The sequence below is a fragment of the Choristoneura fumiferana genome, chromosome 14 (assembly GCF_025370935.1).
Source record: "Choristoneura fumiferana chromosome 14, NRCan_CFum_1, whole genome shotgun sequence".
Taxonomy (NCBI): domain Eukaryota; kingdom Metazoa; phylum Arthropoda; class Insecta; order Lepidoptera; family Tortricidae; genus Choristoneura; species Choristoneura fumiferana.
Genome location: NC_133485.1, coordinates 6376740 through 6401058, shown reverse-complemented (window position 1 = coordinate 6401058; position 24319 = coordinate 6376740). Strand labels below are relative to the sequence as shown.

Here is a 24319-nt window from a genome sequence, read left to right as displayed (position 1 = left end):
TACCACCCTAAAGCTGATAATCGTTTGCATGTCATAAAACAATAATGCCAATAGACGTGTCTGTCAACTTGACAGTTCGACTTTAGCGACATATTCATTTGATAGGAACTTGTTTAAAAATTGGTAGACCACTTATTTGACTGATGGTACGTCCGGTGTCAATGGGACCATATTCTAGTAGAGAAATCCTGGCGGTCTAGAATTCATCGCTCAACTTGAGACTTGGTACGATTATGTATAGTTTGGATGGCAATGTAAGTAAAGCGGTTTTCGCTTAACAGCCTTTAAGAAAATTACAACTCCCTATAAGCGAATCCCAAACAAGGCTGAGCCTGTATCTCTGGACCGGTAAGAAACACCGGGCATTTTTTAGATTTTTGCTAATAAACTAAACCATTGTTCAGGATCGGAGTCCCCGCCGGGATCCGGGCCCGCGCCTATGATGTCCCCGCGCGACGCCGCCGCTCTCAGCGCCATCGACGTCTCGCGACTCACGCTCTGGTCGCTCTACAACAACAACAACAACAGCCCCCAGCCAGACCTCGAGCCGCAACGGTCAGTACACGACAGATGTAGGTAGTGCCACCAGAGTTGAGGCCACGCACACAAGAACATGTCATGTAATGCCAGCGGGCACTCATTCATTTCATTCATTCTCCTTTTGTGCAATCAGTTCTTCATGTAGCTGTGTGTGTAATCATTCACTTCAACTCTCGTGGCACACCTTATACCATCCCACTAATATTATAAATGCGAAATTTTGTAACTGTTTATTTTTTACTTCATCACGTAGTTTGACTCCTAGGGAAGAACATAGGATAGTTTTTATCCCGGAATTGAAAATTGCATAGTTCTTGCGGGATAGCGATAAACGAATTCTAATTTCAATTAAAAATGGCATAGTTCCCGCCAAACTTTCCGATATTTGGAACTTTTTTCATCATTGACCACTGTAAACAGTACGTATCATCGAAAAGTTTGAGGTTTTATTTAATAAAGACATAAATAAAAAAAACTATCGATTTATCGATAAAAAGCGGTGGTCTCTCCCTACAAGGTATCTGTCAATAGCCGCACGCAAAATTCCGGGCCCTACTGATTTCGCATATTTTTATTACCTACGTGAATTAAGATGAAATTATAACACAATTTTACTTACTTTTAAGAGGTTTTTAAACTTTTTTCTTCTGTTTTCTCAACGTAGAATTTCTCTCCACAGCGAGGCGCTGAACTTGAGTGAGAGCCCCAACTCCTCTCTGGGTGCTGGCGGCATCAAGCGCGAGGCTTGCCGCTCACCCCCTCCCCCCGCCAAGCGCCGTACCCCGCGCCCCGTCTCCCCCCGTGCGCCCTCCCCGCGCCCCGCCAGTACTCCTGCACCACCACAACACAATGGCAACGGGGTGAATGGGGCAGCCTTCAAAATTACCACTAGAGGTGAGTATAAAATAATGTTAAGTTACCCTCATGAACAACTACCTAGCCTAAGCAAAACTAATTCTTTGTATTTAAAGTCAATGTTAAAATTCTGTTTTGTATCGCTTTTGAATTTAAGTAAATTTATTGGTGGGTTCTATTAGCACTGCGGGAGTAGCTGTTACGCTGTGACGCTCCTTTCCCAGAAACCACCGAAGTGGGGAGTGTGAGACGAAATTAAATATAAAATAAGTTCTCGGTTTCTTATGTTATACAAAAATATATAAAACTCAAAACAATGAAAATTAGGACACGATGAATTTGAAGAATTCACGAGTTTCATAGGTATAGCTTTTGCCACGTGACATGAATTACTTTTTTTTTCTGGCTGTCGTATTCTGTAGGAACAGTCTGTTTTGTGTCTATGACTTTAATAATAAAAATAAATTGTTTATTTCAGGAGATGCGAGCACAGGAGACCAGCAGTTAGTAGTATCTATCGAGCTGAATGGCGTGACATACGAAGGCGTTCTATTTCCTTCACAGAACTCCAGCGGGCAGAACGGACACAGGCAAATGGTCTCTTAAAAACCTTGTTGATTTGGTCTTCGGCCAAATACTGAGTTCCATGTCCCGATTCAATGCAGGGAAATATTGATAACGCTTTTGATCAAACGGGGAGCTTGCACACGGTCTAACTAGAGTCGAAATCAAATTGTTCAAAGTATATTTTGTCTAAAATATCTGCCCTTGTCTCTCTTCAAAGCGTATCATTAGAAAGTTAATTTCGTAGTTTAGATCTCAAAGTAATTTATGTATCACATATCATGTAGGTTGTATGCCGTGTTTGGGACAGGACTTCTTGTTTACCTTCATGAGTTCAATAAAACTCGAATTTTTAATTAAGTACAAAACCCTCTGATCGTACCTATGTCATAGATTCATTTTGTGATTTAAGTTTTTGTACTTCGAAGTATTTACAGTTCTCGAATAAGTATTATAAGAGTGTCACTGCCTAGGAGGAGCGTGAGGTTATTTATTAATAATAATTTCATATTTTTGTTATTGTATGATATTTTAATATTTTTTTATAAACGTGGAAGAGTGACTTTGTGTACATATAGTTTTACGTTATTTATAATTTGTTAAGGTACGTTGATGGATGATTGGCCGTGCAGTCCTGCGGTTTTCTTTGTATTGTACAGTTCTGTAAATAATTGTGTAGAGACGTTTTATACACCGCCATATTGTGTAGGTATGATTGTGATTATAATGTTTTCATAAACTGGTGTATATTTTATACTTGTGTCGATGTCAGTATTGTATTTAATGATAGGTATTTTACGATAGTCGCTTGCGGCCGCGTTTTCTTTTTCCGAAAGAAAAAGGTTGCTCTAGATAGACATAAATACCTGCCTCTTCTCCGTGAGTCATGAGAGTTTCCTCTGAAATTTTAATTGGATAAGTTACACGAAATATCAGGTTTAATCTTTGACAAGTATGTAGTTAAAGCTCATTCAATTTCAACGCTCGAGTGGAAACTTTACCCGAATGATTGAGTTAAAATACTCAAAGGAAACTGTGTCAAGCAGGAAATTTACTTGCAACATTGCTGTGCAATGAAGCGTGCAACTGTTCAGCGAACTGCCGCTGCAACGTCAAATTATCAAAATGCATCAGCTTCGCAGTATTAAAAGATTGTGGGTAATTTGTCGCTTACAGTGAGTTTCTTGAATGTTCATCGATTTTCATTTGGTCAGTGAAAACGCAGCTTTGAAATAATTTGCGATAATTACATAAATAGTTGTGTTAAGTAATAACTGAATAAAAAATTAACAGTGAATCTTTCGTTTTTAATAATTATTAACTCACGTGTCACGTTTGACACGCACTTGTTGACGCTATAAAGGCCAACAGCCGTTGAAAAATAAATTCCGACACATTGCACGACTATGAAGTTTCAGGATATTTAATACATGTAAACCAGGAATAAAATGCCTATACTTGCCTACTATTCTGTCACACGCAATATGTACTTATGTATAGAATTTTTTCCCTATGGTTCACATTGCCAATAATCAGAAACATCATAGAGTTGTGTAATGCATTTACCTACTGTATAGACTATATATTTTTGTTCTTACTCATCGATTTGCTATTTGATATGCCAGTAACCGTGAAAGTGGTAATTATAGACCATTTTTCCCAATCTGTCAAAATTTCATGGACAATTTGTGAGTTTCTTAATTTTTTTTTATATCGCTCAATATGTTTTTGTGTTAATCAAGGTCATTTATTCAAAAATGTTAAAGATAATTGCTAATTATAAATGTGACGACTTCAAATCAAAATATGTAAGTTATGATTATTCATAGAAGTTTTATAAATATTATACCAGGGGCAAGTTATAGACTCAGAGAGAGAGCAAAGATCAATACGACTGATCTCAATGTAGGTAGGTAACATTGCCCATCTCTCAGTTGCACGTCTGTAGTAGTTGATGTTGTTAACTTAACTTTGCCCTCAGTGGTAAAAATTTATATTTTATCTTTGGACTAGATAAAAATGCACAGTAAAGTTTGCCAATGTATGACATTCAGAATTAATTAGCTCTATATAAAGTGCAATAAAATGATCCAAATTGCTTTTGTTACAAAAACATTAAATGAAGAAGTTATTACTGCAATATGTTTTAAAACAAAATATAGCGTTACGTTGTAAAAATGCTTTGTAATTAATTTAGACTGAATTATTTTAAACTAGCGTATTTGTAGGTAAATGTTTTTTAACTGGCTAATTTAAATGTTAAAATAATTATGTACAATGCAGTTTTGCCCGGCGGGTTTTGTTGGAGTAACGTCTGTTTTTTTAAAACTGTCCAACTTTATTATGAAAATTAATTATAATTAAACCAATACAAGCCTGACATGCAATAGAACCTTTTAAAATAAGCGTTCCATCGGCCTCCTTGATGAAAACAATAATGGCTTACTGGGACAAGGTTGTAATGCAGGTCGTGCTTACGGCGGTTTATCTATAGAAAGGTATGTTTTATTATTTTATGAAGTCAGTTTGTATTTGATTGTTGCCATAATGGTGTACTATATATATAATACTATAAATAATAGTGGTGTACGTATAAGTGTGCACGCGTAGAATCTTACAATACGCATTGTAAAATTCTACGTGTGCACACTTATACGTGTAATCCCAATACTAAAGGCTAATCGGTCTTGGTGAGATAGAGTACTACCTAATCAGCTTTATGGTTGATGAGACTAGAAATGGAATTGTAAACTATTTTATATAGTTACCTCAAAATGTGTTGGTATATGAAATGATAGATCTTTCAATACTATTCAAATCGCGGTTTTATAATACGAGGACAATTTTCGTGATTGTAGACAACACGAATGTAAACCATAAAGGATCGTTCTGAAGACGTAATTCCGGAGTAAAGTAAACATACCATATTAACATCAAACATTCGCATATTTTTTATAGAACAATAAACAACACAAAAATTAAAAACACACTGATTGCACTAAATTACCGCTATACGAGGCGCTAGTCTATAGTAGAGGTTTTTCTGACAGGCTTGTTAGCGTTAATATTGTGAAGTCTGTTTGACATTTGATTTTCACATTCGAGATTGGTTTGTAGTCACATAAGCCAATCTCTAGCTAGACTTCAAATTGACCTCACGATACTAATGCCATCTAGCGATATTCCAATTCTTAGAAAACCCTACTTAACTGGATCTCGATCACGTCTTCAGAATAGCCCTGTATCTATACTGAGCGGTAAAAAATGTGGCCCTCAAATGAATGCAGCAACAGGTAATGTTGTATGTACAGTGGGCCAAATTTTGTGCCACTGAGTATATTTTGCCCAAATATAACCAAAATGAAAAATGACAATATTTGATTTTGTCTGATCCAGATTTTGATTAAGTACCTCCTTTTTAGACAATGGGCTGGCTACAGAGGACAGAGTGTTTCGATAAAGCTCTTTTTCGTGCCCATATTTTTGAAGAGATAAGAAATATACTTAATTAATACTAATGTAACCTTTAAAGCCCGCCGAGCTATTGAGGACTTGAATGGCGATGTACTTCTGTAGAAATAGTAATAGTACATTCCTGAAGTGTACAATAATGTAGGAACACTGTAACAAAGCTAGGCCTACATTATATACCTAGGTAGCGTGGCCAGAATAGCGCATTAGCGTATTTCGTATTACACCAAAAATTTTGATGTATTCAAATAAATATAATATGATTAAAATAATGATTACATGATATTATAACATGGTTTTTATTTGAAAGTACCATTTCAACCCTGAATCCTTCATTTTTGTTATAAACCTGCTACTATTACTGCTACTAGAATATTCTAGATCTATAGTTATTTTTTGTATACCTTCTGAACGCCACAGTTGGCAAAACATGGCGCCTACGGAACGGCCTTTATGTTCTTGTATAAACTACGACTTATTACTATCTCTGGCTCTAGTACCGTGGGCGATAGAGCATCGCTCGGGATAAAAGATAAGCATATGTTTTAACTTTCCCAGAGATTAGGCTAAGCTACTTAGATCGATTGTTCGCACCCACATTTTAAGCCGGGTCTCCACGAGCGAGCAGTCTCGCACGGCAGCCATTTTCGATGCGATTTTGAGCATTGTGTCGAAAAAATTATGCCTCATGCCTCCCGAGGCGGCTCGCTCAGTGAAAACCCAGCTTTAGAAACGTTTCCGAAATTTTAGGTATAAAAATATATACCAATTGCGGAAATATTGATAGATAGATATTGAGAGAGAGAGAGAGAGAGAGAGATACTGAGCGAGCATTATTATTTCCTCATCTTTCTCAATATTTATCGTACAGTTCGTATGGCGTGGGTGGGTGGCTCAGTGAAGAAAAAATGTAACTTATTAAATTGAGTAACCATTAGTATCGTAACAGGACAGTTCAAAATAAATGTAAATAAAAGTTTTTTTTTTAATACTTCAATCTTGCTTGTGCAAGGTCCGCCCGGATTTCTACAACCATCTTGCTCGCTAATCCTGCCGTGAAGCAGCAGTGCTTGCACTGTTGTGTTTCGGCGTGGAGAGTAAGATAGCCGGTGAAATTACTAGCACTTGAGGTATGCCATCTTAGGCCTCTAGGTTGGCAACGCATCTGCAATCCCCCTGGTGTTGCAGGTGTCTATGGGCGGTGGTGATCTCTTACCATCAGGAGACCGACTTGCTCGTTTGCTATCCAGTCGAATAAAAAAAATCTTAACACAAGATTTTTTGCTGACTGTACTTTTTGACCGTACTGCAAATAATGTATATCACATGATTTGGACAAACAAACAAATAAACCAGTGGCCCATTTCACGAAGTAAGTAATCTAGTCTTTTAAATATATTGACCCGGAAAAGCGGTAGTCTCTTTTCAATGCATACTGTTAAATAAAAAAACAGAGACTACCGCTTGTAAATTGTAGCTTCGTGAAAAATAGGGCACGGTGAAGTGAAATAAAAGCTTGTAAAAATACGAAACTATCACTTGAATAGTATTTATAAGCGACATCTATGATATAACATGGTAACTAGCAACGAACTGTTGTTAGCGCCATCTGCACGTTCACATCACTCTACTGCGACGGTGCGTAGTAAACGGGATAACAAACGGGCCGCCGTAGTGCACACGAAATTGCATAGATGGAGCTTAAAACAAATATAGGTAAACTTCGTAGCGGTAGCAGACTTGAGTTTAGTGCTAGCGGTACGCCAAAAAAACCTGCAGATGGTGTTAAAAGCATGAAAATCGGAATGATTGATTTTTACGTCATACGAATCAATTTGACCCGTAGCACGAAAAAAAAAACAAGAAATCGGAGGAGTTATGAGGAAGGGAGGGAGGATCAATTATGCGAAACAATAATAGTCTAAAAAAAATGCGATTATGGGATGCCAGTCTATGCATTCGGTTTCTATTTGGTCTACGTAAGTTCGATCATGTCTCTAACTTTCGATCACAGTTCAAGTGGCTCCCAATCCGCCTTCACCGTAGGTAACTCTCACATTGTCCACCTTCTTTACGGCATTTTATTTAACCCTGGAACTCCTCGCTACCTCAAAGAGCGATGTAGTTGTGTAACTTCTATTCGATGCTCTCATGCTCTCATAACTTTCTCCTTCATCATCATCATCATGGTGGCCTTTTGGATATCCAATCCTGGATGTAGGCATCTTCCCTCTTGTTCCACTTCAACTTTTTAGCGATCTTATGTCCGTCTCATCCAGTCGAATCATCTTGTCCAGCGACTCTTGTCCATTCTCGCAATGTGTCCGCCCATGTCCTCTTTTTCCTTGTTCGTCTTTCACCTTGGTCTTATTTCCAATCGGTCACGAAGAGTGATCCCGAGCATCGCTCTCTCCATACACATCTGCGCTACTTAGAACTTCCCGGCGGACTTTTGTGTAAGTCATAATAGTCTCTGTACCGTAGGTATGAGCACGGGCATAACACACTGTTCCAAGACTTCCACTTTGAGCTACAGGGATATTTTGCCACGAAGTATCTGTTTATTGACAAAAAAAATTTTTTTTGGGGTGGATCACCTTTGTCACTGGGTATGAAAAATAGTTTAGTTCTACTCTCAGACCTACCGAATATACACAAAAAATCGGTCGAGCCGTTTCGGAGGAGTTTGGAATTTGGTTATAGATGTATTTCAAATTGTAATTTTTCTGCTTTGATGTATAATTTCGAGTAGTCCATTTCCCATTTGCACCAAATGATAGTAAATCGCTGCAGCGCTAGTGCTGGTGCACACCGGCGCAAACTACCAACTGCCTATGTATACCGTGAAATCGACCCAATGCACCGCAATAGGTGTGCTACTAGCCTAATTTGCTTGACACTCGCGACAATGTTACATGTCTTGCACTTGAGAATTTAAGATAACATCGGTCGAGCGTGCATTGAAATCGAATCGGTTACCGAAACGACGCCCGGCATACCGATGTCGTACTGTAATGCACCAGAATACGTAATTATGTAGAGTCTGATTCCATGGAAGATGGGTCGTGTGATTGTGTGGGACACCACTTGCTCTGACACGCTGGCTCCTTCCCATCTCCATGGAACCTGCAACAGAGCCGGTGCAGCATCCGAAGCGGCTGAAAAGACAAAAATATCCAAATACAGGGGTCAGGCACCGAATATGACTTTGTCCCTTTCGGTGTCGAGACCCTTGGTCCGTGGGGTCCTAGCGCTTTAAAACTTTTTAAAGAAATTTCAAAAAGATTAGTAGACGTCACCCTGAAAAGCTGGCATTTCCTCGGACAAAGAATTAGCCTAGCTATTCAAAGAGGAAACGCTGCCAGCATCTTCGGGACCTTGCCTAAGGGGTACTCTTTATGTAATTTGTTTTAGTTTAGGTTCTATTTTTGTTTTATGTAGGTAGGTTTGTTAGTTATGTTATGTATGAGGAGAAATTTAAGTTAAATATTTTATTTTGTTATTATGTAGATATCACTACCATTAGGTAAATATTTGATATGAAACTCAGACTCAAGCTATAAGCTTTCTGCAGTGGGTACATACGTTAGTAAACATACAAAAATAACAAATACGTTAGTACAAAAGCAAAGAAAAATAAAATTATTTAAAACTAACTTATTCTAAGCCCAAAAAAACCTATAGTTACAAATATCACCCAGATCGCTACTATTGGGCAGGGTGCCCATAAGGCTGGGTTCATTTCCTCGTTCTATGGCAATGCTAAAACGTTGATCGAGTAAAATAAATAGCCAGCCCCAGTCACCTATCTAACAGACATGCTTCTTTATATAAAGAAATAAAAAAGAAAGAAAAGAAAAGTTTTTATTGATTAGAAACAGTGTGACTTAAAATAAAGTGTCAGCGGGCCCCAAACAGTGCCTGTATCTTGGGCGCCCTGATGAGTTGGTATTCCAAACAAAAAACGAATTACAGTGTTCTTAACAGGTACAGAGGTAGTTCAGAAGAAACAGAATTAAACCTTCCTAATTAGATACTACCAATGCCACAATATACATAACATACTGATAAAAAACAAAAAAAAAATAGAAAAAAGGGTGTGTGTGTGCGCGCAGGCGCGTGTGCGTATTTGTGTGTGTGTGTGTGTGTGTGTGTGTGTGTGTGTGTGTGTGTGTGTGTGTGTGTGTTTATATACATAAATATTTGTCTCAAATCGTCTCCAATATAAACTTCTGTAGGTATATTGTTAGTCAGTATGTGCAGGTACCTACCTATACAGATTCCTTTACTTTGTATCGACACTTTTTGCAGCCACTACTCGTCGAGACCGCGCGTACTCGTACGCTCACGTGCGTGTCCAACAAATAGCATTATCGGACAGCTTAGTAGTGTCTCGTATTTATTTAAACGGTTGTTTGAGAATAAATGTTGTACCGTTTAATCTACACCGTAAAATCTAAATTGTCTTGAATTTTTACACTACTTTCAATGTGTTGTACATTTTCTGTGCCATCTATACGACGTCACATCAATGAGGGTTTTTCGACTGGCGAAATACTTATCGCTAGATGGCGTTAGTATCGTGAAGTCCGTTTGTCGTTGCAGTCTTGCTTGCGATTGGCTCATTTATTTATTTAACCAATCACTAGCGCGAGGCACAAATGTCAAAGTTGTCAAACAGACCTCACGATACTATTATAGCGATCGATATAGCGCGATCTAGCGATACTTCGCCTGTTAAAAACCCTTATTTTGATCTTTTTAGACTTCTGATTCTTTTTTTTTACAAATCTATGAACTTACAGGTATAGTTAGATAAACAATTAAGAAAAGCCTCTGGCTGGCCACATCTGCGAAGAATTTGTCCATCGCGAACTGGATAAAAACTATCATACCTACTTATGTCATTTTATTCACAGTGTCTCAAACTAGGTATCTTCATACTAAATTAGCCTGTTCCTCGCGACTCCGTCTGCGTAGAAGTCGTTTATTGCTATCCTGCGGGAACTATGCAATTTTCCGGGATAAAAACGAACCTATGTTCTTCCCCGAGACTCAAACTATGTGTGTGCCGAATTTCAACTAAGTCGGTTCAGCGGCTTAGACGTCATGAACAAAAAACAGACAGACTTACAAACTTTCACATTTATAATATTAGTGGAATAGCAGTTGCAGGCGTTCGTCTGCGAAGAATTCGCTCATCCCGCTCCTGCTAGAACTATATTTTTTTCTGGATAAGAACCTATATATATCCTTCAAACGTTTTGAAACTATCTCCGTACCAAATTTCACCACGATAGGTTGAGAACTTCAAGCGTTAGTGTAACAAACAAATAAACTGCTCACTTTCGCACTTATAAATAACTATTCGTTACAAGCGATCTGTCCGTACAGAATTAGTTTATCGCTATTTCGCGGGAACTATGCAATTTTCCGGGATAAAAACTATTCTGTGTCTTTTTCTGGAACTCAAACTATCTGTATACTGAATTTCATCTAAATCGGTTTAATGATTTAGACGTGACGAAGGAACAAACAAATAAACAGACTTACAAACTTAGGCATTTATTGCATTAGTGGGATAGGATGTTAGTAAGAATAAATATTATAATTAAGATATAATAACCCGGATAACTCACGTCTTAAATCGAGTTTAGCTCGACATGTTTCGGGCTAATCCGTAGCCCTTCGTCTTCGGAGCAACGCGACTCAGCGGCTGCTGCAACACACGCACTGCGCGCCGCCGCTCTGCTCGCGCGACTACCCAACGAAACTGACACCGGCACACAACTACCCGCGTTTTCATCATCATTACAACTGTCAAATGTAGGGTTGCACACAACACTAACAACATCGCTCTGTAAAGGTACGTTCACACACACCGATGACGCAGCACGAGTATTTAACACCGTTTTCCAACTCGGAGGTACCGTCCAACCACTATCCCGGTTGAAATTCGGCCGACGACTAATCTCGATGGCTTCACGCACTTTCCGCGGAATGAAAAATTTCTCTCTCGCAAGTACAGATACCTTATCAAATCTGATATAGTGCGTCGAATCCGAGTCCATTGAGTGCTCGGCCACAGCAGACCCCTTGTCGTCCTGTTTCCTTATACTGCGTATGTGCTCCGATACCCTTGTGGAAACGTTTCGTCTAGTCTCTCCAATATAGCTCTTGCCACAGGCACAGGGAATCATATATACCCCGGGACCACTCAGGGGCTCCTTATCCTTCGGCGAACGTACCAACTGTCTGAGCTGCATATGAGGACGGAAAATCGACTTGATGCTATATCTTCGGCGTAACAAGTATCCGATTTTATCCGTCACCCCTTTTATAAACGGTAAATATACCGGAACCCTCTCAGCTCCCACCGGTCTTTGACGAGTCGACACGTTCACTACACGGTTGCACTGCCTCCAGTTGTACCCATTGCTTTCCAAAACCCGTCTCACGTGACTCAGTTCACGATCCATAAATTTTGGATCACAAATATTCAAGGCTCGATTTATCAACGTACGACGTTAACGTTAGGATAGGTACTTTGAAAATTAAAATATTTACTTGAACATAAGCTCTTTATTATTCATTGATAAGTTAAAGTTAGCTATGATTAACCATGTAACCACGATGAGTAAAATAACCACATATGCAGAGTTCAAGGAAAACACTGATACATTTTAGTCATACTTACGTTTTTGATTCATTCATATTACAACTAGCGACTAAAATTACTTCAACTATAAATAAATTAAATCAATTATTACCTACGTAATAATATGTGATGCGTCGAATGTGGTTTGAACCGAATACAAACTTCAGCCGAACAATCGGAAAAATTTAAAATTCGGCCGAACTCCGGTTCTACCGAACCTGCCTCTAGTGAATTTTAAATAGGTAAGAGTAGGTAGATAGATAAGAAATGATTGTTAAATTTGATTGTTGAAAAAACCCTTTAATGATTAAAGATACCTGTTTCTTAATGTTTCATTTGTGAAAATTGTGAACCAAACACGTTTTTTTTTAATATTCAATTTACGAATAATCAAGGTGTTTATTAAAAGAAAAGGTTTATTTCATTTTGTTTTTAAAAACGTGTTTGTTAAAAGAAAAGGTTTATTTCATTTTGTTTCATATTTTACTGATATGATCGACAGACATGCTTTGTATTAATTTCAGTCAAAATAGTTCAAGTACGTTCTTTTTTCTAGTGCCGAATGTTTGGAATTTAAACCGAATTCGGGCGAATGACGAAGTTCGGCTCAAGCTGCTGAAATTCGGTTAAACCGAAATTCGGCCCATCCCTAATTATTACAAAATGGTCGCACTGTTATAAAAAAATAACTTACTATAATTATAGCTGTTGTCTGCGACTTCTGTTCGTTTTTTTCTCATTTACCTAAAGAGTACGTTACTATAGAGCAGTAGTTCCTTTTTAGCTGGCGACCCAAAGTACAAATATATTTGAAACCTGCAACCCTAAAAATACCGCTCGCTAATAATGAAAAAAAAAACTTTTTTAGTTCCCGTGTTATAACGATAAACGGATTCATCGCAGACGAAGTCACGTACAACAACTAGTAAGGTATATTTTGTAAGATCGATCTCTATTTGCACAACGTAAAAATACAAAAAACAATTCGCTTCAATATTTGTAAGAAACTATTTAAATACGCAGTCACGTTTACTCTTATGTTATCGCTATTGTTTTATATTCAATCCTAAAAAAACACTAAAAACAGTGCACTGATATAAGTAGGTAACTCAGTGTTATCGTAGCCGCGTCTGTAGTCGCGCACGCCTAAACTGCAAACATCGAGGCATAAGAGAATTAGCATATTAATAATGTAACAGTATTAAAACTCGGGTATTTAATGTAAGTGTAATTTTTCGCTTGGGCGGGCGAAGAGCTAGGGCGGGCGGCGGGGTTCGCCAGTAGTCATGCACTCTCCGAGAGAGGAGGACGTCGCTTTGCGCGCTTCGCACCTCGCGTGTAGTCCCGTTCGTTCAAGATCTTCCCCTACCCTCTGAACAAAAAGTCAAGAGATTGCAAAACGTTTTGAGACCCAACGAAACCAACGGTTTTTTTTATTGTGTCAGTTCTAGAACGTAGTGTTGTGTTAACAAGCTTCGTGTGTTTTGAAAGGTGAGTTTATGAGCACTTTTATGAACCAGTTACAATTAGTTTAACAATATGCAGAGCTGCAACGAGTTTATTATTCTACGTATAAATTGGATGAGATGTTTGTTTTCACTAGCGTTTCAACTGTGGCTTTTAAGATGTGATTTTATTCGTGGCTACTGAGTTGTAAATAGCGCGGGAAGAATGTACAGTGCAAATACTATTGAGTGTGTTAATCATTTAGTCGTGGTGGCTGTCACAAGGTTCTGTTGATACAAGAGTGATGGCTTGACTTCCTGAAGCATAGAGCCCACACAGATAACTTCTGACTTTAGCCAGTAACCCGCGTCCAAACAAGACCTAGATAAGTGACTCAGCGGAAGAAAGTAATAGGATTTTTGACAAACTGTTGTAAACAAGCTAAATGTCACGTATTCCATAACTGTTGACTACAGGGCACTTTATTTGGTTGTTTCTATAATACGTTGAGTGTTAAAGTACTCATCAAAAATAGAGGCTTAAATAGCCACCATTATTACAAAAAAAAGATACTTACCAATAGGCATTTAATCCTGATTACATGTTAACTCCGTATTAGTATGATTAATAAGCTTGACCATTGCTTGCTTATATGTAATGTAACAGTAAAATAACCATTAGTAATGAAAAAATAAACAAAAACATAATGTCCTAGTGTTTGACATATTATTGCTATTGACAAAAAAAACTGACAACTGCTGGTGACTTTGTTTAATTCGCTGTCACCATCCGTGACGTAGCTAGGTGGACAAGGGCCCCGGTGCATAGAGATAGGTGCATAAATGAATTTATTATTATTATTATTACTTATAGAGATAGAATTGAGCTCCCTCTGGGAAGTGAGGCGACCACCCTCTTTCCACGCATAGCTTGGCCTTCAAAATTATAGATAGGAATAAGAATAGAATATAGTGAGTTGAACTTCTCCCTAGTAGGCTCGAGGGTCGAGCCTGCTCACAAGATTTTTTTCCTCTCTCTTTCTTTTATGCTCCTCCCTTTTTTTCAAAGCTTATGTTAGAAGGCTCACTGGGCTCCGGGGCCCTTGCAGCACCTGGCCCTACGATAGCTACGCCACTGTCACCATCTCTTTTAACCCACGTCTTAGGCTGTATGACAGAAAGAAGTGGTGAAAACGATTGTGATTCCAAGTGTTAGACAATAAGACTACTTTACATGCATTACGAATTCAAATTGAACCTTGGTAGTTGTTAGTGTTTTGTTTTAATACTTTTTAGTCATGCGATGTGTAAATACTTACAAGTACTTTAATTAAGTATTCAATTTATTTAACGGTTGTACAGTCGAGTTCATAAAATTTTTGCTCACAAGTTTATGAACTCGACTGTACCTAGTAATGAGATGGCAACCGTAATTATGAACTATTCTATTAGCCTTCAACATCATACTTTATGTTATGACACACCTACGTAAAAGTACCCAAGCGTTTGGGGAAAAATCTAATACTTCCCAGAATCTGCTAATCACCGCTGTAATCTTGATTCTTCTCTTAGATTTTCTTCAGACTTTTTTTTACACTCTATAATTAGACGAATATTATTAAATCGTACCTAGTTATTGTTATTTATTCATTTAGATTTAAACTTTGCTCCAATTAAACTTTGAAGATCGAATGAATATTGTCTCATTATTATTATAGATTTTTCATTTTGTATTTTATTGTTTTGACCAATTTTATTACTCTATGCAACGTAATTTATTCAGGAATGTTAATGATCCGCATGCAGGACGCATGGATAGCATGTAGCATGTACGATCTCATTTTAATGTATCCTACCATCTAATTTTTGTACTGTACATCATGTATGCAATTAATAAACAATTATGAAGTCCGGCTTATATGGGGGAGGCCGATGTCCAATAGTGGACGTCCTACGGCCGATACAATACAATACAATACAAATATTCTTTATTGCACACCAGAAATCAGCACATAAAAAATACATAGACACATTGATTACCGTAATTTTAATTTAGCTTCATAACTTTTGACAAAAGCATGTCGTTTGGCTCTTTACTAAGGTAGAGCGCAGAGAACTTTGATAGATTAATAAAATAACTGACCATTCAGGTTATTGTTCTTCTTCGATTAGTACTTAGCTTCCAAACTTTTTGAATTACCTACTCTGTAGGGTAACTTTACCTTCATATGGTAATTTTAATTTTATCGGCCAACGTTCTTCTGCCATTAAGCTCTTGACAGAGTGGTCGTGGGCGTCAGTTGAGGATCAGGCCGAATTGCGAAGTGCAAAATTCGAACTTCGAATCTTACCGTCCCACTGACGCTTTTATTATTTAATACGAGAGTGAGAGGGACGGTACGATACGAACTTCGAATTTCATAGTAGCCCCGCACCAGTGAAACTTCATGACGTCTTTCGTGGGAGAATATTGTGGTGATTTCCCCTCCTCTTTCACATAGCAGTGCTGGATTCCGGAGTTCGTACTTGGCAATAGAGAGTGCTACTGCCCACTCTCTCATTTTGCTCTCTTTCTTGCCTTTTACGACACCCACGAGAAGAGATGGGTCAGTCCTATTCTAAGACCAGGCACGGCACTGACAACGTTTAACGATTTAGCAAAAATATTGAGTACGAGGTAGTGAAGTCTGTTAATAAAATTAATAGAGCCTAGTAAACATTTTCATTAGAGGATCGTGGCTTTGTGGTTAGCGCCTAGACGTGCTGGCTACGGGCAAGGGTTCGAAGTTAGTCGACGACGAACATACTTATATATAGGTATATTATTGTATTGGTAGATATATTGTATCTTCATAATATCCACATGACTCGCTGATAGTGATAATGGTAACAGGTCAGAGGATCATGTGCGATAATATTGTTTAAGTTTCGTGTTGATGTCCGGATTATAAATGGTTAAGAGTAAGGGCGTACAGTCACCAGCATTAATATCTGCCACAGCGGAGCGTGCAAACATTTCTGATACGTCCTTCCTGCCCTAGAAATAGAGTCGTATCGGATATTTATGCACGCTTGTTGTGTCAGATATTGGTGCTGGTGACTGTACCTAGCTTCTGCCCTCACAGGGGAAAAGGGGGGGGGGCAAATTTATATTAAATTACATTGTACCGGATAACTCACGTCTTAAATCGAGTTTAGCTCGACATGTTTCGGGCTAATTCATAGCCCTTCTTCCTAGGAGCAGAAACTAACATCGGCGCACAACTAAATGCTACTACTATATGCTAAAGTTAATCTCAAATTGCGTTAACAAATTAAGAAACAGCCGGTGAAATTACTGGCACTTGAGGTTTTTTTTTTTTTTAATACCACGTCGGTGGCAAACAGGCTTGCGGCCCGCCTGATGTTAAGCAATTACCGCGGCCTATATATCCTATCTTAGGCCTCTAGGTTGGCAACGCATCTGCAATACCCTGGTGTTGCAGGTGTCTATGGGCGGTGGACTCTTACCATCAGGAGACCCACTTGCTCGTTTGCCATCCAGTCAAATAAAAAAAAAGAAAATCCCAAATAGCTTTCTCGCGCAACCACACATGCGCATGAAAAACATAACCAATATAAGGTTATCACTGACAGATATAGTAGCAACATGCATTAGAGGCATAGTACCTTGTAGGACGATAAGCTGGCTCATCATCCTCGTTATCTACGGCTTTATCTCGCCGATAAGAGGCCACCATTTAGGGGACACTTTAACCAGGAGTTATCTTGGATTGGACGTCATGCAGTCTTAAAATAGTCCAGTGGTTTATGACGCGGTAATGCGTGACGCGAGCTGTGAGGTTAGAGATGTGCCGAGCTCTCAGCGCTGATAGAGTCAATATTAATATTATATGTGCGCACGCGTCTACGCTCTGAATGTGTACTGCTGAGAACCGGCCTGAATTGCTTAGTTTCGTTGGTAAAAAAATTGATTCTATTTAAGTACCTAGTCCGACATTTAGATTGTTAGAAAATAATGTACAAGTATTTTCTCTTTGCTTAAGCCGTGATGGCCTAGTGGTTTGACCTATCAAGCAGAGGATCGTGGGTTCAAACCCCAGCTCGCACCTCTTGAGTTTTTCGTAATCCATGTGCGAAAGTTGCTTTTGAAATTTACCAAGGAAAACATCGTGAGGAAACCTGCGAAGCAACAAATGTGTGTGAAGTTCCCAATCCGCATTGGGCCCGCGTGGGAAATACGGCCCAAGCCATCTCATTCTGAGTGGATGCCTGTGCCCAGCAGTGGGGCGTATATAGGCTGGGATGAGATAAGATGAGGTAATTTTCTCTTTTGTCAATCAATCAAATAAAAACCGGCCAAGAGCGTGTCGGCCACGCCCGAAATAGGGTTCCGTAGGCATTACGAAAAAATTAAGTAATATTTTTCTAAGGATTTCGTATTTTGTACGAAATATTCGATATCCCTATCCAACAATACCCCACACTATCGGGTTGGATGAGGAAAAAAAAATCACCCCCACTTTACGTCTATGGGAGGTACCATAAAAAAAATTGTCGGCATAGTCTACATATATATTCGTGCAAAATTACAACTATCTAGCATTGATAGTCCCTGAGCAAAGCCGCGGACGGACAGACAGACAGACAGACAGACATGGTGAAAATATTAGGGTTCCGTTTTTGCCATTTTGGCTACGGAACCCTAAAAATAAGGTAAACGTCCGAGTTCTACACACGCTAATGCCCAATAGACGACACTCTGCTGTCATCTCTATTGCTAATGCCAACATAAGATTAACGATGCCAACTATTGGGACAGTGATGAGCACTAACGTTTACCTTACATGTCCAATACTACGCATTCTGATAATTTAATCCAACTGGCGGACTAATTAGATTTTTTTTTATGAAACTAGCCCATTATCTAAGCCACATTAAAATATTATTCAAAGTCAAAGTATCTTTAGAAACGTAATTGATTGATTCATACTTTGCGGAGGTCCATATCAATATACTACACTAATTAATTAACCTTGTTTAATCACCCCCTTTGCTACGGGTTCAGTACTGTTTTGCGAAACATAGCAAACATAGTAGTAGTGGTAGTATCAAGAAACGAGAAATTGTATTTGTGTACATATAACATATGAAAACTACAGTTAAAAAAAGAAAGAGTTGTACAAAGGCGAAATGCGAAATTGTTATTTAAATTCATTTTAGAATGTTGCATATTCCTGTAACTAAAATTTCAGGATTTCCTCAAACCTTGGCAACTAAATATCTCAATTGTTTTGTCGATGAAGTCAACAACGGAGCATAAAAGTAGTTTAGGTAATCTTAATATTGAACTTGGCTCTCATTTCACATTTATGTTTTAGGTGGGATTATAAATTATCAAAAGAGCAATTCATATCGGCAGCAGTTATAGCATGGGGTCACATCTCTAAAGAGGATATGGTCGCCACAAGATTGTTTAGGCTGTTAGCCGATGACGCGTGCCCGCGCGGGTTATGTTACAAATCGGAATTGGTACAATCACAATCAATAACGATGTTTTGTTCCACCGGTCATATTGAACGTTCAATTGTGCTGGTAGCGAGTAATTTTGGCGTGTGCGAAATCACATTTCAAATTTACCACGAAGTAAAACTACCTACACACTTGTGAAGCAATTCCCAATCCGCACTGAGCCCGTGGCGGAACTACAGCCCAAGCTCTCTAATTCTCACAGGAGGTCTGTGCTCAGGTAGTGGGATGATGATTAACAGTAATTATAGCACATGACTGTAATTCGAAGTGCTCAAATGTTCATTGTTTTATCATATTATCATATTTAGTCCACTGCTGGACATAGGCCTCTTTCATAGCTCCATCTTCAGCTCCCTTCCCTTAAAACCAGCTGTCTCAAAATCAAAAGTCAAAATAAATTCATTTAATTTATGCACAGATTATTCACCAAAAACCGGCCAAGAGCGTGTCGGACACGCCCAAAATAGGGTTCCGTAGCCATTACGAAAAAAATAAGTAATATTTTTCTAAGGATTTCATATTTTATACGGAATCTTTCAAGTTTAGCTAAAGTTTAGGTATATTTTATACCTTAGGCTGCTATTTACTCTTAAACTACTAACAATTATCAAGCAAACTTAGCCGTTATAGTTTTCCTTAAAAGTTTGATAAACTTACTACCATTATGATTTTTTTCAAAATTTTTCACCTACCGGTTTAGATTTTAGAGGGGGGGGACGCTCGATTTTAATGAAAATTTGCACTTTAAAGTTGAATATTTTGCAAACAAATCACTGAATCGAAAAATCGTTTTAGCAACCCAATAATGATTTTGAAAGACCTATCCAACGATACCCCACACTACAAGTTCGGATGAGAAAAAAAAACATCCCCCACTTTACGTCTATGGGACGTACAGTTTGTACCATTTTGTCGGCATAGTTTACATACATATTCGTGCAAAACTACAGCTTTCTAGCATTGATAGTCCCTGAGCAAAGCCGCGGACGGACAGACAGACAGACAGACATAGCGAAACTATAAGGGTTCCGTTTTTGCCATTTTGGCTCCGGAACCCTAAAAAGGATTCAATTCGACCGAAGAGTAAAGTAATTTAGTAAATTCATCCTTATGTATGGACGGACGAATGCAGCGATGCCTGATTCGAAGACCGAAACCCTTAATATCCAATATGCACAACTTTCACTGAGTTCACGCTTAACTAAATGCATTGGTGCATTAAGTAGTTTTTAATGGCTTCGGCCTTCGCGACACATTACGCCCCGAGTGCTTCTCGTTTGCATACTAATCTTTAAACTTGTGCAGGGTGGTCTTTATAGGTGAAAGAAATGTATTACGTTACATGATGTTTTATTAGCAAAACGACCCACAAAGACGTACGGATGGGTAGCTCAACGAACAACCCTTATAAAGCTAGATATCCCGGGTACATGTCCGATTTGGGACACACACTTGTATGATGAATAAGAATGTTTATACCTGGAGTCATATGTTATATATAACGTATGCATTTAAAAATGTACTTAAGTAAGTACACTTTTCCCCGACAATTCTATTATCATCACAGTTACCATATGGTATTGTTTTATTCGAAATTTATTATACATGTTTCAAGTTATCTGTTGTTATTCTTATATTATTTAAATAATAATAATTATAATTATTTTATTGCTTGAAAATAATGTTACAAAAGGTCTTAATTTAACAGTAAATAGTTTTTTTATTTTACCAAAGTGGCACTTGAATTATTCCATAATTTCAACAGTTCTATTTCGAACCATCCTAAGAGTAACAAAGAAATTGATATAAAATACCAGCTGTAGGAAAAGAATTGTTTGATCCAATCATCAGCCAGTACTTATTTATTACAGTTGTGTTTTTTTAATTTGCTACATTATTATCATTATACTAAGAGATCGCTCTTAAGCGGTAAGGCCGCCTTTGCTTACCTCGTAATCTTTCTTTCTGTGTACCTGTTTCTGTATCGGCTTACTATTTAATGGTGTACAATAGTCATTGTCCTCGTATTGTATTATTTAAAATCTTGGACGCAAATATAACTGAAAACGGGCTAGCCTATTTTTAACCGCCGACGCGAAAAGAGGGGTGTTAGTTTGTCTGTGGCACCGTAGCTCTTAAACGGGTGGACCGATTTGAATGCAGTTTTTTTTTATTTGAAAGCGGGTTTTCTAGCAATGGTTCATCAAAATCGGTTCTGCCGTTTTTGAGATATTGAACTTTGAAGTGACAAAGTAGAGGGTTTTCCAACTTTTTTTGCTCTAAAACGAATAACTGTTTAAGTTTGGCAATACTCACAATCAAGTCCTTCGTGTGATACTGTTGCCTTATTTTCCAACACATTTGGAATCACAGTCGTTTTCATCACTTTCTGTCACACGGTATAAGATTAGAGCAGAAAGAGATGGTGTATGCGATCGCGAACATCAGAGCGTTAGACAATACGGCCACAGATTTGTCTTCAATTTACTCCACCCGTCTCAGTCAGGATTAAATAAATAAAAATGGCGTCAACCCAACGACATGACTGGGGACAAATTAGATTTCGTTTCTTATAACGTATCAAATCCACGCGAGCTACCATTTAAGAACATGCAAAGAAAAAAACATTCGCAATTTCAATTTATATGATGTATTCCCTAGCAACAAAAATACTCTGATTCCAATTTCTGGCGTTAGCAAATACAAACATAGCTCTACAAAGTAAACAGTTCTAGCCCCATACTTTCTCGGTTGGTTTCGCCGCACCCTGAGTACTTAACGTAAAGAAACAACCAATCAGGACGCCCACTGCTACTTTACACTGTATTCTAAAAATAATTGTGTGTGTGTGTGTGTGTGTGTGTGTGTGTGTGTCTAAACCCTGAAATTATTTACCTGATTTTATTTTTCTGATTTTCCTTGTAACTTTTTCATATAAGTATTTTTCATAGTGATCTTATTTAGTTAATTGCACGACCTGGATTATTTTTGTCTTGTAAAGTTTGCCAGGTTTTCCTGCATTGTTCTGAAGCACCAAGGGTATCTATAAGTATTGCATAATTCGTAAAAATCGATTTAGATTTTCAGTATTTAATAGTGGTGTTTAATGAAAAGTCATTGGTTGTATTCTAGTAAAATCATGATATGCAACACGTTCATTTATGCTGATTTTTTTTGTGTGCTGTTACATGTATGGACTGCCCCCCTAAATATTTATTTTTATTATTTAACACTCAAACTAAGTAAAAGCGGTCGTCATAAGACACGTGTACTCCAAATTTATTCAATATACGTCTTGCAGTTTTTGAGTAAAATAGAATAGAATAGAATATAAATATTTATTCGCTCTTCGCACAGTACATATAACAATAATAAAAATACATTAAAAAATATAATTTCAACACTACGAAATTCAAAAACCAAAATAGTAGTAGGTAGTAGTAGTTGTAGTTCGCACCATACCGTTTCTCTCACTCTCGTAATAAATAAAGCGTCAGTGGGACGGCAAGATACGAAGCCCAAATATCGCACCCCGCAGCTAAAAAAAAAATTATAATAGCATTAAAATAACATAAAACAAGTAATAAGTAAATGAACTAAAAGAATTTCCTTGCTCACCCGCGACCTTACGATAGCTAAGCTTATGCAAAATATGTAAGGGAATTCTTTCAGTTCATTGATATGGACCTCCGCAAAGTAACGCCTGATTCAATAAATTAAGTATATAAGTACCTATCTACATATGTATTCGTGAAATCGCGAAGCGGTCCCAGCTCAGCATAGTGTTGGCCGTGTAGGCCATCGCTGGCCTTCCACTGTGACCGCTAACGCCTGTATTAAACGGACGAACGGGCATAACGAAACTATGTATAACGAAACCCGAAAAAGGTAGGGAAGGCAGTCTCAGTACTCTAAAAATAAATCATAATCATAGGTAGGTAAGCCTTATTTAAACAAAATGAACTTTTTCCCTGACCTAACTTACCTTAGTTCAATGATATGAACCTCCCTATTCATGGTAACACCTACACTTCCACAACTAATATTCTCTTGTTTAAATACAAACGAGTAAACGTACTCATACCAGTCATACCGTGTCTGCGTCGCACAAAGAGTAGGCTATAATGGAAACCCGTCAATATGACAAAGGCGCATGTGTCCGTGAATGCAAAAGTCAGATATTTCCTATTACAGTGTAGACGTATGTGCATGTGTGAGTAGAAAAAATATAAAACTGAAAGGTATTTGACAGCTTGCATACTATGACATTGCTGATATTCATTGCTGGTATTATTATTCCCCTCAATGGCGGCCTTAAGGGTTGGGCCAATATCGGTTAAATTAAAGATAAATATATTCTTCTTCTTCACGTTGTGTTGTACGGTGATTGTAGTTTTTGCAACTTGATAGCAAAATTCCAGAAACCACGCGGAGACAACTTGCGCATTAAAAAATGTCAGACATGAGAACAATATAGAATTGTGATCACTGTTCACTGTTAAGGTTAATCGCCGCATAAAACACTATTAAAATTATACTTCAACTAGCCAAAGAAGCAGAAATACCAAAATTAGATATCGTCTACATCTGCCATGTTCGAATGCTCGCTGATATTCTAATCTTTTTGGGAACATGATTACTTAGGTACTTTGATTATAGTGAATATTAAAAAAAAATGTAGTCTTCGTTTTTAAATTTTTGTTCTTTATGCATTATCTATTCTGTCATTATGCGTTTGTGGTTATATTAGCGATAAAAAAAGTTATATCTACAATGTCAAGGCCGCCTATTGCTCATATCGCTTACTATGTCTGGTGTACAATAAAGAGTCTTTGTATTGTATTGTATTGTCAAATAACAATTAAACCACGACACGACTATGGCGTAGCCACTTTACGACACCGATTGCAACCGAACACCGCAGGAAAGTCCACGAACACAGTTTTGGTTTCGGTTCTATTTCGACGGATGTCATGCCATAACCGAAACATCAATTTCACTCCAAAACTTACCGAAATCGAAATTAGGTCGGACACTTAGTACCCACTGGGTTTTAATCGCGTAAATAAAATATTACTGAAAGGGTAGAAATATGATGACCGCCAAAAATGTTTTAGTGTTCCAAGCTTTAATAAGAATTTCTTACTGAATTTGGGATTCCTCTCCGGTATTTATGTTTTTGGTGTACGATGAAAAGCTTTCATCATTTTAATAAATCTATACATTTGATTTTAAATTAATCAAACAGAGTGAA

The 24319-nt window shown here is 37.9% G+C and overlaps 2 protein-coding genes across 6 annotated transcripts in view; both read left to right on the top strand.

The window, feature by feature from the left end:
- retn (retained) overlaps positions 1-5721 on the top strand; it is a 153598-nt gene extending 147877 nt beyond the window's left edge. For 3 of the 5 annotated variants that reach the window (XM_074097340.1, XM_074097338.1, XM_074097343.1), the window contains 3 exons: positions 405-555; positions 1205-1434; positions 1874-5721. In XM_074097340.1, coding sequence (XP_073953441.1) covers positions 405-555; positions 1205-1434; positions 1874-2001 — 509 coding nt within the window. In that variant the 3' untranslated portion in view covers positions 2002-5721. The remainder of the gene's footprint in view (positions 1-404; positions 556-1204; positions 1435-1873) is intronic. The other 2 variants (XM_074097342.1, XM_074097339.1) reach the window with 1 other exon arrangement.
- Positions 5722-13236: 7515 nt separating this feature from the next.
- Positions 13237-24319, top strand: part of Pde8 (phosphodiesterase 8) — a 314310-nt gene continuing 303227 nt past the window's right edge. Inside the window, exon 1 of the mRNA XM_074097326.1 lies at positions 13237-13579. The gene's annotated coding sequence lies outside the window, so the exon portion shown is untranslated. The remainder of the gene's footprint in view (positions 13580-24319) is intronic.